The 13,323-nt window shown below is 40.5% G+C and overlaps 1 protein-coding gene across 3 annotated transcripts in view; it reads left to right on the top strand.

Annotated features, from left to right (window-relative positions):
* recql (RecQ helicase-like) overlaps nucleotides 1–13,323 on the top strand; it is a 35,711-nt gene that overhangs the window by 1,472 nt on the left and 20,916 nt on the right. For all 3 annotated transcript variants that reach the window (XM_014028194.1, XM_014028193.1, XM_014028195.1), the window contains 6 exons: nucleotides 1,378–1,433; nucleotides 4,657–4,893; nucleotides 4,983–5,162; nucleotides 6,633–6,739; nucleotides 9,208–9,406; nucleotides 10,438–10,604. In XM_014028194.1, the coding sequence (XP_013883648.1) occupies nucleotides 1,378–1,433; nucleotides 4,657–4,893; nucleotides 4,983–5,162; nucleotides 6,633–6,739; nucleotides 9,208–9,406; nucleotides 10,438–10,604 (946 nt within the window). The remainder of the gene's footprint in view (nucleotides 1–1,377; nucleotides 1,434–4,656; nucleotides 4,894–4,982; nucleotides 5,163–6,632; nucleotides 6,740–9,207; nucleotides 9,407–10,437; nucleotides 10,605–13,323) is intronic.

Raw genomic sequence — 13,323 nt, 5'->3', positions numbered from 1 at the left:
GGCCGTGTGTCTGTTAGAAATCTTGGGGTGATTTTGGATTCTGATTTTAAATTTAAAGAACAGGTCAGTGCAGTAGTCCACTCTAGCTTTTATCATCTGAGACTTATAAGTAAAGTCAAGGATTACCTGCCTCATAATGCACTTGAGAGGGTAATTCATGCTTTTATCACTTCTAGACTGGACTATTGCAACTCTCTTTATTGTGGGATGGATCAGTCTTTGGTTCGTCGTCTACAGCTGGTTCAGAACTCAGCTGCCCGTTTATTAACAGGGACAAGACGTCGCGAACACATCACTCCAATTCTGTATTCTCTTCACTGGTTGCCTGTTTCTTTTAGAATTGTTTTTAAGATTTTGTTTTTAGTTTTTAAATGTCTAAATGGTTTGGCACTTCATTATCTCACTGAGCTTTTTCAGCCTCACGTTCCAAATAGATCCCTGAGATCTGTAAATCAAAAGCTTTTAGTTGTTCCCAGGTCTCGGCTTGTGACCAGGGGAGATAGAGCCTTTTCAGTTGCAGGACCTCGGCTCTGGAACAATCTCCCACTGTCTGTGAGGTCTGCTGGGTCTCTAAATGAGTTTAAGTCTCTGTTAAAAACTCATCTGTTTAAACAGGCATTTGAGTCTGAAGAGCAGGATCATTAGGCCAGCCTTTGCTGTTGTGTTTGATTTTATTGTTCATTTTATTACTGTACTTTGTTCATTGTTTTTATTTTATGCACCTGTACAGCACTTTGGTTTTTATTGTGCTTTATAAATAAACGATGATGATGATGATGATGATGACTATTTTATAGTTTATGCACAGGTTCAAAGTAAGTATTTTTATGAATTGTGCCCAGATAAGGTTCATGCTATTTCCACAAAATATTTTGAAGTATCTGATCGTGCTTCATTGTTTGTCAATACACTCTTGATTACCCGCCATGTTGCTTTCATGTCACTGTTACTTTTGTCTAATAAGTCACTGTAATATTGTGTTTTATGTTTTCTTAATATCCATACCAACTTATTTTTRTATGTCTTGTAATATTATTCTAATATCTAATGTTTTCAATATTGAACCTTAAAGACGTTGCCGGTTTGTTGCGTTTGAAACTCCTTTCTGAAAGGTCCCCAGTAAGATCAATTCAGGGGTGCTGGACAAGAAAGACAAATTATTAAACAATCTTCATATCTCAAAAGAACAAGTTTTTCATCTTGGCTGTGGAACAGCAGACCAGCTCTGTACACTTGTTAGGGTCCTCAAGTGGGCATAGGAGTTTGTCCAACCAGTCTACATGTGTTGTAGACTTGGAGAAGACATTTGACTCTTAAAAAATGTTACTAATATAAATTAAGTTAACTTTGGTTAACACACAATTCTTTCTCATCCAGGGAGTCAGATCAACATTTACGAGAGGCCTGTTTTTGTAGAAACATGGATGCTGCTGGTGAGTATTTCTGTTCTTATTTCAGATGCTTTTTTTATTAGAAAAAYAAATGATTAAAGCTTAAATGTAAGGTAAATTAGAACAGTACTGACATGAACAAGTTTCAGGTTTCTCTGCGACAGCTGCAATAAAAGAAGAAATTAAAATCCAAACACCAAGCTGTTTAACTTCAAGAATTAGATTTCACTGGAGCATCCTTAATTTCCYTCTGGGATTAATAAAGTATTTTTGAATTTGAATTGAATTGAAGTGTACCTGTGAACAGTTTCTGTCTTTGTGTGTCCTTGTGCATCCTCAAGAATATTGTAGGCGTGTCTTAGACCCACATCAACCCATTCAGATGTAAAACTGTTAAGTTTTTTGGACTGCAGCTKATCCATAGTTGGACGATAGCATGATTTCAGTAGGACTACATTGGGTTGGAACTAGACTAGAATGTAGGACATGTTACCTAGTAATCAAGACCATAAATCCTTTTCAAAGACTAGCATTAAATACTWTTTTTTCTGGAAGCATAATTTGCTGCTGTTTGTTTGTGTACATTTTATTTGTTTAGATAAAGGAATCCCCATCAGTCCTCACCCCAGTGTGGACTATTCTTGCACACAAAAACCCAACAACTATAAAATAAAACAAAAATTAAACCAACACACAATCCCTCACTACACCACTTTATCCTAAATATACAAATAAAGGGTTCACAAATCAAAAAGTTTGTTTTAAATATTCTGCAATCAATGTAGAATAATCTAATCCAGGGTTACCATGTCTAAGTACGTATTCTAGTTTTTAAGCTAAAATAGATTAAAGAGGCTCAAAGTAGTGAAAAATTAAGTAGAATTGCACTTTAGCCGTTTTCYGAAGCGGAAGCTACAATCAACTTAAGCTTTGTCTGAGTCACAGCATTGCTAACAGGTTTTAAGACAAGGTTGGACCCAGAATGCAGGCAGGCTCAAGGAATAACAAAAACTTTATTAAATGAAAAAGCCGAAATGGCTGTGATGAACAAACAAAACAGCAGGGGACCTCGGGAGGAAGCCAAGGCAAAAACCAAACAATGAACAGACAAGGAAGAGGTGACAAGAGTCCACTTATCAGCAGGGTTAAGTGGAAAGTGGAAACAGCTGGGTGATTACTGAGCACAGACATGTGTGAGAGTGAATCAGGAGACAGAGCAGACTGAGGAAAAGATTGTAATGAAAACACAGAGCACTAGAGGGAGACACAGTACAAGACACAGATCCTAACAGTACCCTCTCTCTAAAGATTGTCTCCTGACGATAAGACTGAAAACACAAACACGGGAGGGCCGAGTGGGATTACAGACAGAAAACAGGACGGAGGGCAAGAGACAAAAACCACAAGGCAGACAGGACTCAGGATGAACAGACGAAACAGGAAAAAGTACAAGAAAAACATAAAGCAAGAGTAAAAAAAGGAACACAAAAAAAACAGGAAAACCCCTGGGGAAAAAACAAAATGAAATCAAAAAAATTGTCTCTACAGATGACCCTAGGTGCATCTGGCGTGGGGTGAGAGCTCTGGTGGACGGCCCAGAGCGGACGTAGATCTAGGAGACTTGGGAGCAGGTGTAGACTTAGGAGACTCTGGAGCTGGAACAGGTATAGGCGTAGATGACAGGGTAGCTGGACCCGAAGACTGGGAAGCAGGAACAGACGTAGGACCAGGAGACTGGGGAGGCGGTTGGGAGTAGGTGTAGGTACTAGGGATGCTGAAGAAGCATGAGGCGTTGGAGACCCTCTGGGTAGCGCAGGCGGAGGAGGCGTCGACCCTCTGTAGAGCGTGGGACCCTGTCAGCTCGGGTGAGTGGGACCCTGTCGGATAGACCTTGAGAGGCCTGTCCTCAAGTCCTTCGCAAGGCTCTCCTTGTTGTGCTGCCCTCATTAGAGGAAGTTGGCAGCTTCTCCAGGCCCTGAATGATCAGCCACCGGCCCTGGAGAAGCTGCCACCTTCCTCTAACGGGGGCAGTGGCAATGAGGAGAGATCTGCAAAGGACTTGGGGACAGGCCCCTCTCATCTCGCAGTGGAGGCGATGATTGAGGCTCAGARGGAGGCAAGGCGGCTGGTGGGAGAAGCACGGAGAAGCCTGTGGTCTCTTAAGGCCTCCCCAAAAAGCTTGGACATCCCTGGGTAGGCGAGCAGCTGCAGATACTGGGAGAACAACCCCACAAAGTAACCAGTTGCCACCAACCTGGTCCACAAGTCGACGGAAGGGTAGGCAGCATCAATAAATGTGTGGGTTGTTCTTCGGATCAGGAGTGCCTCTTTAGGGGAGAAATCCTCCATTAAGCATGTGCCTGCTGGGTCCCGTCTGGTCCATTCATTCTAACAGGTTTTAAGGAAAGCCTGGACCCAGAATGAGGCTGCAGGGTTTTTTTTTCCACAAGTCGGCCCGCTTGACTTCTCCGCCTCTGTAGAAGTGTGGTGTGGGACGGAAAATCGAGACTGGGGCAAAGAGYCTTTTGTGTCCTGAATGATAAGAGGGGTACAGAACACCTGTTTGTCCCGGACTGAGCTGTCTTGYGAGTTTTAAATGAGCCATTAARGCAACACTTAAGTGCCAGGAGGGTTGGCACTTAAGTTTTAATCTGTTCTTTATCACGCACTCAGAAACAGAAAAAAAGGGCCAGAAAAGGAATTATTAAATCTGAAAAAGATTGAAAAAAAAAGGCTGAAAGCTGTAGGAAGACTGATCTTAAGAAAAGTTTGTTGTTCAAGTTTAGAACATTTACTGGGTTAATTTAGTTTACTACATCTGTATATGACTTCAGCCTGCTTGTCCAGAAAGTATACYATGAGCCACTTTCAAACCAGTATATGTTTTAGACAGCTAAAATCTGAGACCTTTTCTCTTTAAAGTTGTTTTTTTCTAATCTGACATAAATGTCTTCCTTTACCCTCCTTTCAAACCATCTTTCTACTCTGTCTAAAATATGGACATATTGGTCCTCAGGCAGAGTGTCCTTCGTCCTTGAGGTTTAGGATAGCTCATCCCAATAGAGGTTCAGTTGTTAGCCCCCCACCCCCCAACTCATAAAACTAGAAATGTTGACCTGAAACATCAGATTAAGCAGCATCATGTTTAGTGTGTTCTCCTTAACATGACCCTCTTTGTTGGTATCAGTTTAAATGTAGTTTTCTAACAGAGTTGTAACACTAGCTTGCGTGAAGCTGTGTGTAATCTTGCTTTGTGTATTGCCAGATGCACAGGCGGAGCTAGATTCTGTGGAGGCTGAGCTGGAGTCTGTGGAGCAACAGATCACAGAACTTCTGGAAAAGCAGGCTCAGCTCACCTCTCGGAAAAACTTACTGCTGCAGGAGCTGGAAGAGGCTTGTAACACTGCGCGGCCGTCATCCTCTTCATCCTCATCGTCCTCCAAGTCTTCAGTTGCGGAGCCTGTGTTGAGCCAGCTGGAAATGCAGCACTATGATGGCACAGGTAGTCAACAGCTACAYAACAAATCCTTCCATTAAAGATCCATGTTTGGATCTTTGGTGTAAGTGTGGTTGTTGATCTGTGTTTTTTAGATTTTCCTTGGTCCAAAGAGGTGGAGCAACACYTGAAGGACATATTTAATCTCACCAAATTCAGACCGCTGCAACTCCGAGCCATCAACCTGACACTGGATTGCAGGGATCTGTTCCTGGTGATGCCAACAGGAAGAGGGAAAAGTCTGTGCTACCAACTTCCTGCAGTCTGCTCCCAGGGTATCYACACAGTCGTTTATTGTTGCAGATTCTCATGTGTTTCAGTTATCGGTCACTCAATGCTTATGTACAACCAGGTCTGAAAAAGTTAGGATGTTATGGAAAATGTAAAAAAAAAGAAAAGAAAAACAGACTGCAGTTATTCCTCATAAATCCATATTTTATTCAAGATGGAACATAGTAAGCATATTAAGTGTTTAAACTAAACATATATATTATGCCAACAACTCTCATCTAAATCTTTTTTAGCAATAAGCTCASTTTCTCACAAAATAAAGTTGAGCAGAAGTTCATTTGTTTTTWAAAAAAAAACTGCATCTAAAAATCTTAAAACCATTTCAGAAAAATGTTCCTCAGCAGAAACTTGGGAAGACTTTATTCCTTCATCATTGCCATTTCATAATCTCATCAACACATTATTATAATCTCTCAAAATCTCTAAGCTCAAAGCTGAAATTCAATATTGGATGGTGATGATCTTTAGGCCCTCATGGGGCATTTTATATTAAACACTTCAAGATAATTGTAGGTAGAATTGGGTAGTATTAATTTTTTTATATGGCGGTATAGCCTTTGGAAAATACTGTAGTATATGTGTGTTGAGTAACTGATAATTAATGGAGAAACATGCAAATAGCTTGACATTCTGGAACCAGAGCAGCAGCATGAGAGGAATCACAGAATGGCTTTTGCCCCTTATTATGTCGAACAGATCAAAGTATTGTGAAGTACGTGTTTTAAAGGGTTTTAAAAATGGTTGTATCTGTGGTGCTGCATACTTTTAGCTATTTTTTGTACTGATAAAGTTTGTAGGTATTTCCTCCTGTGCATCGAGCAGCTTGCTTGATCTAGAAAGAAAATCACCAAAAGTTTTAATCTGAAAGGAGCCCAGCTATATTTTTGGTTTAAAAAAACTCGCAGTGGTCGTCGAAGAAATAAATTACAAAAGAGTCAGCAATGCAGCCCACAGCAGCCCACAATTGGCAAATTATTGTCTCTAACTTGCTCAGAGGTTGTTGTTTTTTGAATATCGCAATATCGCCATACCAAGCATTAACTGAAAGTATATTTAACTTGTCTGACAATCACAACAACTAGCAGCTGACAATAGCATTAGTCTCACGTGCTGTGTCGGCTCAGGATAAAATTATGGTCATTATGGTCTATTTCCACCAATAGTGTTCAAATTTTGTACTCTACTTTTATCAAATAAAGTTTCTAGGGCACTAGATAGTGGATAAGGAAATTGAGTTAATTTCTGGAACACCTCTACAAAATGGTAAAATCATTTAAAACAGCTTCAGTTTAGACATCTAATGTCTGATTCAATTATTTCCACTGAAGCCTAAGTCCCAAATTACTATTGAGAACAGAAGAAAGCTGATAAAAGAATGGGAGTTTTGGCTCCCTTTAGCAGGGCTAAATGTCATGCTAAATGTTCCAGTTTGTCTGACTGGTATCTTTTGACAGGTTTCACTCTGGTTGTCACCCCCATGGTGTCCCTCATGGAGGACCAGGTCATGTACCTGAAGTCCACTAATGTTTCAGCCGTCATGCTGAATGCATCCAGCACCAAGGTAATAACTGACAACTGAGGTCAAATGGTGTGTTATGACTGTATTAATACTGGACCCAGATCACTTCACTGTTACTTCTCGTTTGAGCCGTTTCCTCTTCAGAGGTCAACAATGTCCTGTTTTCCTCATACAACACCACAGCTCCTCTCTCAGCACCCTGTCATTTGCTTTTTCTAAAGACACAATAAGTCATTTCTGACCCTCTCTGTTCTTCTCCATCAGCATCCTCCAAGTAAAGATGGCATTTGTGGTGCTCTTTCTTGTCATAAGACCATACTRCTGCTCACAAAAGTCACCTCGTGTCTAAATACAGCTTTAACAACTTTCTCCCAGGTCTTCACCGTGTGGCTTTTAATTCTCCTGTAGTTGCTACAACACTTTACATCACTTTTGTTATTAAAGGGATCCCTGATTAGTTGTAACATTAGACTTTATTTGATAAACATATATTTTAACTGTAAAATAAAGACTGTAMAAATACTGTGGCTGTTTAGTTTAGTAATTTTTTAAAAATGTATTTTATTTACACACAAAGCATTCTGGGTAAATGATTACATGGACAGGTCATCGGTGTGAGTGAGCTATATCCTCCCTGAAGATTAATCTTGGACAATATCTGATGATCGACTCTTTTAAATGAAACCAGAGAGCGYTGACAGAGAGGAGAAGGTAGAAATGACTCAGCCTGKAACTGAAAATATGGATGGAGGACAACAGAGCTGCTTCATGGAAGAAGAACCTCAGCTTAGCCTATTAGCTTTAGCGCCAACGCTAAACAGTATTGCCTTATATGTATTAGCTCGGCGCTAGCGCGACAAACAAGCTAAACTGAGGTCCTCCATCCATATTTTCAGTTGCAGGCTGAGTCATTTTTGTGTTCCCCTCTCTGTCATGTGGATGGAGGACCTCAGTGATGAGAGGAGAATGTGTAGTGCTGATCTAATACATATATGTTTGGAGAGTGCGGTGGGGTGTTTATGTATTTTTATTATTAATTGCAAAATGTTTTGTTTTATATTATTTTTATTTTTATGTTATTATTTTTTTCTCTTATTTCTGTTATTGTTGGATGTTGTTTTGTTTTTACTGTCTGGAGGGACTATAGATGTAAATTAGCCTTAGGCTAAATCTGTTGCAATGCATCAAATGTTTTTATGTTTATGTTTTAATTGCACACTGTCCTGATTGAATAAATCAATTCATTCATATATGGTGATAGCGTCGGGGATAAAGCTAAAGCTAACAGGCTCAGCTGGGGTTCTTCTTCCATGAAGCAGCTCTGTTGTCCTCCATCCATATTTTCAGTTACAGGCTGAGTCATTTCTACCTTCTCCTCTCTGTCAACGCTCTCTGGTTTCATTTAAAAGAGTCGATCATCAGATATTGTCCAAGATTAACCTTCAGGGTGGATATAGCTCGCTAGCAGCCTCGCACCAAGAACCTATCCACGTCATCATTTACCCAGAATGCTTTACGTGGAAATAAAATGGTCCCGTCCGTGTTAAAATATATTTTTAAACTTTTAGTTTACAAAATTATAAAAACTGAACATCCCACATTATTTTTACAGTCTTTATTTTACAGTTAAAATAAATGTTTATCAAATAAAATCTAATGTTACAACTAATCATGGATCCCTTTAAAATTGGCACCAGAACACTTCTCCTCCGTTCCTCAGGGATTTTCTGACTCTCAAAAATGTCCTTGACTAATCAATTCTAAAAACCACGCTTGCATCCCTCCTAGACATTTCCATACCTCCTCTGGTGTCATCAGGTCCAACTGCCTTCTCCTTCTTCATCCTCTCCAAAGCTTTCTGAACTTCATCGTCACTAAGCTTTCAAACTTTCTGGTCCATAGTTTTTATGACATCTACTCTTCTTTCCCTTTCATTCTCTTCATCCATTAGCTTATCAAATTTCTCCTTCCATCTTCCCATCACACTCTCCTCCCCTGTTAACCTGTTAGAACATTATGAAGTCTAACCGACTGAACATAAGTTCAAGCCTGATCTCTCTGGTGACCTAGAGACTGGAGGCAGGTATAAGAGTAGACAGGGTGTCAGAAACCATAAGCAAGTCTAAGGCCTGAAGGCCCAGTCTCCGTTTCATTTTTAGAAACTTTAGAAACTTTAAGTAAACTTACTGCAGTCTGGAAGCAATGTGCTCTGTTGGGAAGGTACAGACCATTAAAAAGTGTGAACTCTCAAGATGTTCTGTCTCTTCAATGTGAATTTGCCTAAACAAATATAATTTGTTTTGTTTCTCAGTAGTCTGAGACTGATACATATCCAATGTAGATAGAGTCTGTTTCGAACATAGCTCATCAAAAGCATGTGGTACTGATGGTTTAGACAGTTCATTAAGGCAGGATTTTTATTTAGAAAAGGCCAGATTATATTTATTACAAACCAAAAATACATTTTATGAAAACTTTGATAGCACAGATGTCTTTCGTAACATTCTTAGGAGCACTCCAAGGCTGTGATGTCAGGAATGGTTGATCCAAAAAATCCTTTCAAGCTGGTATATGTGACGCCAGAGAAGATTGCCAAAAGCAAAATGCTGATGTCTCGCCTGGAGAAAGCCTACAATGCAAAGCTGCTGACTCGTATTGCTGTGGATGAGGTGCACTGCTGCAGTCAGTGGGGTCATGACTTCAGACCAGGTGGGTTCAGAACACCCAAACCAATGGACAAAGTTGACGCCAACAGTTAGTGCCCAGGATTGCGCAATGTGTAGCCCTCAAAGTACATGTTGGGATAAGGCTCAGCTACTGCCACGCTAAATTTTATATTTATATCTGTAAAATGAACTACACTGCCTGGCCAAAAAAAGTCGCCAACAATTGTGCTTAAAGAATGAGGTCAGCTGACTACCTGAATATACTGAATGACCAGGTTATTCCATCAATGGATTGTTTCTTCCCTGATGGCACAGGCATATTCCAAGATGACAATGCCATCAGGCTCAAATTGTGAAAGAGTGGTTCAGGGAGCATGAGATACAATTTTCACACATGGACTGCCCACCAGAGAGTTCAGACCTTAACCCCATTTGGGGATTAAGTTTGGGTGTGCTGGAGAAGGCCTTGCAGAGCAGTCAGACTCTACCGCCATCAATGCAAGATCTTGGTGAAAAATTAATGCAATACTGGATGTGACATTGCAGAAGCTTATCGAAACAATGTCACAGCGAATGTGTGGCATAATCAAAGCTGAAGATGGTCCAACGAAATGTTAGAAATATTACCTTTTTTTTGGTGGCAACTTTTTTTTGTGCTAGGCAGTGTATGTTAGAGATATTTTGGTGTCATCTGTTGTCAGTTGGCTGTGGTGACCTTATTGAATTGGGTTGATTCAAAAGTTGTGGAAAAATTTGTAGATGTACGATTTTTGGTCTATCAGAGTTCAAAGTGTTGGAGATGACCACCAGCTACTTCAACACAAACTTTTAGCTCAATTTCTGTAAACCTTTCTAAATTGTAGCCATTTTTGTATTTGCTAAGGTTACATTTGAAATGGTGTTGGCACATTAAGTTATTACTGACAGTTTAATAACTGTTTATTTGCTGGTTTATGAGATAGCCAGAAAACATTGTCCTTTCATTTTCAGCAGTGGTTGATGAATATTGTTGATTAGATGAGCTGAGGAGATGCTGAGGAGACATTGTCAGAGTTGTTTGTGTTTTCTCTCTAGATTATAAACTCCTGGGAATCCTGAAAAGGCAGTTCCCCAAAGTGCCGTTGCTTGGCCTGACAGCCACAGCAACCAGCAGTGTCCTGAAGGACTGTGAGAAGATCCTGTGTGTCACTCAGCCAATCACACTCAGCAGCTCTTTCAACAGAACCAATCTTTATTACGAGGTAACCATGGCCACTAGTTACAATTCCTGCTTCTCACATAGAAGAAGATGGAACTGTTCTTTGTTAGGTTCCAAATCTAAAACACCATGCTGATATTTGTTCTGTTTAATTTATTGGATATACAGTAGTTACTTGACTTTCACACAATCAGCTTGATTGCCTCACTCTGGGGCAGCTGTGGAAGAGTGGTTAGGGGGGTCGTCCTGGAATTGGTAGGTTGCCGGTTCGATGCTGTTTCAGTTGTGTTCTTGGGCAAGACACTTCACTCCCAGTGCCTTTCGATGTGTGTCTCATCAGTATATGGAAAAAATGGTAATGGTGAATGGCCTGAATGCCTTATCAAGGCCACATGGACCACAAGGCGCTTTACACTTCAGGCATTCATCCATTCACACACTGATGGTGGTAAGCTACTGTCACAGCTGAACTGGAACATTGACAGAGGCGGGGCTGCCATGCACCAGCGCCACCGGACCCTCTGACCACCATCAGTAGGCAAGGCAGGTAAAGTGTCTTGCCCAAGCACCACTGGACTGGCCATCGGCCATAGCGAGCACGTGCCCTGTGGGCGGGGGGTGATTTTGGGCCGGGCCGTTTTTTGTTTTGTTTTTTCTCTTCTTTCTAGTTATGATTCATATCGGTACACACAGTTGGTAGATCGGCCCATTAGTCATGAATGATTGATTCTGGGCTGAACAAATTACAACAGCCTAGGGCCGATGCACCCCCCTCATGGGCTGCGGCTGTCAATCAATCAATCACACACAGAGAGGAGAACGGAGAACAACATGCGGCAAAACATGAAAGGTAGGCACCGAAAAAAAAAGCTTCACAAACGTTACTCAGTAGTTGTAATATGCACCCATTAAATAATGCCTCATTATTTCTGTCTCCTGACTCTTCTGGAAGGAGGAGGAGAGAAGAGAGGCACAGATCTGCAGCTCAGCTGTCAATTACAATGCACACCAGCAAGGTCTGCAGGACGCGCACTGCCGCCACTATGTTCAAAAAATAAATATAAAAACACCACAAAAAATTAATTTGACTCATGCATGTGATGGAAACTATGTTGAATAAACGAAAAGGCACAAAGACTGGTAAATGGGTGACATGGTTTTTTTTTCCATTGGGCAGTGATAAAATTACAAAATGTTAAATATGATTTTAATCAAAGTTTTTTTCTGATAAACTTTAAAACATATTGAATTAAAAATACACTTACATTTTTTCTTAAAAATCTTTAAAAAACATTGTTGTGAACTAACTACCATAATTAATTTAATGTGAGATCTATAATAAAATAAATGTTATGGCACATTGGCGATGTGTCGCACATTGTCCCTCACAAACATCTTTTTTTGTCCCAAATTCAGGTTTTCAGGATCTGGTCATCCTGATCTGATTAAAAACAAGTTCTGTTGTAGTTTACCTTGTGCTGCTAATTTCTAATACAATCAGTAGTTAGACTGTTTAACAATTAAGTGATCTTAGTGCTTCAGTAACTATATTTTGTTCATTTACTTAGTCAAATAGTCTTTATTAGCTAAATAATTATAGGATCAGACCACCACAGTCCTCGCCCTCGGCCATTGCCCATCACACATTACTCCTGAACCCTACAGCCCCTCACACAGGTGGTGAACCCATGGGAAGGGCCGTTGTTGAGGGTCACGTCTCCTCTTCAGGCTGTGCCCGACCAGGCTCCATGGGTGAAAGCCCGGTCACCAGGTGCTCGCCAACGTGCCCCACCTCCAGGCCTGGCTCCAGAGGGGGGCCCCGGTGACCCGCGTCCAGGCGAGGGAACTCCACGTCCATATGTTGCACTCATCATAGGGGTCTTTGGGGGGCATGAAGTCCCTGGCAACATGGCTCCTAGGATCATCAGGACACTCAAAATTCTCCACCACGATAAGATGGCAGCCCAGGGAGAGGATTTTCATGTCGTTTGATTGGATAATCCAAGAGCACCACTCAGAACTGGGAAACTGTTGCTTCATAAATGTTAGATAAATGAATTATCAAGAATCAAATGTTAACGAAGAAAAAGTGGATTTGGTTGAGCTCTCTTTTTACTTGCCGCAAGGAATTCTTATACAGACATGATACAATACATACACTGTCATGAACATGAACTCAATTTCTGTACAACAGTCAGGTTTTTAAAGAGTCCCCTTCAAAGGGGGTCTGAGTGTCCTCCTRCTATACAATCATGCAATCTTCTGTTCTCCCCAAGGGTTACTACACACCAGCCTAATAGTGGGTTATAAAAGTAACTGAACTCTATAATCTTTTTTTTAATAGGAGAAAAAGAAAGAGAAAGAAAAAAGTGAAATGTAAAGAGAAAGAGTGAAAGAGAGATTAGAAGATATGTGAAATATATGTTGAGAAAACACAAGACAGCACACCCGACTTCTTGGCTCCACACCAACAAAAAACAAAGATAACAAAACCACAGCAACAAAAATGCATATCTATATAATTATAATGACTATAGCCTTGCTGAAAACCATACCCATATACATATATAAATTTAAACATATACACATAAACATACCCATACCTACATATCCAAACACTTTCATATATATACAGTATATACACATACACATATACATATATCTTTACATACACATTTGCACATACCATTCAGTCAGTGCCCGAATAGAAAACCCAGGATGTAAACACCTGTTTTTGTGTGGTTGTGAGCATGCATGTACAG

Source organism: Austrofundulus limnaeus, unplaced genomic scaffold (genome assembly GCF_001266775.1).
Source record: "Austrofundulus limnaeus strain Quisiro unplaced genomic scaffold, Austrofundulus_limnaeus-1.0 Scaffold725, whole genome shotgun sequence".
NCBI classification, from domain to species: Eukaryota; Metazoa; Chordata; class Actinopteri; order Cyprinodontiformes; family Rivulidae; genus Austrofundulus; species Austrofundulus limnaeus.
Note: the sequence above shows the minus strand (reverse complement) of the source record. Positions and strands in the feature narration are given on the sequence as shown.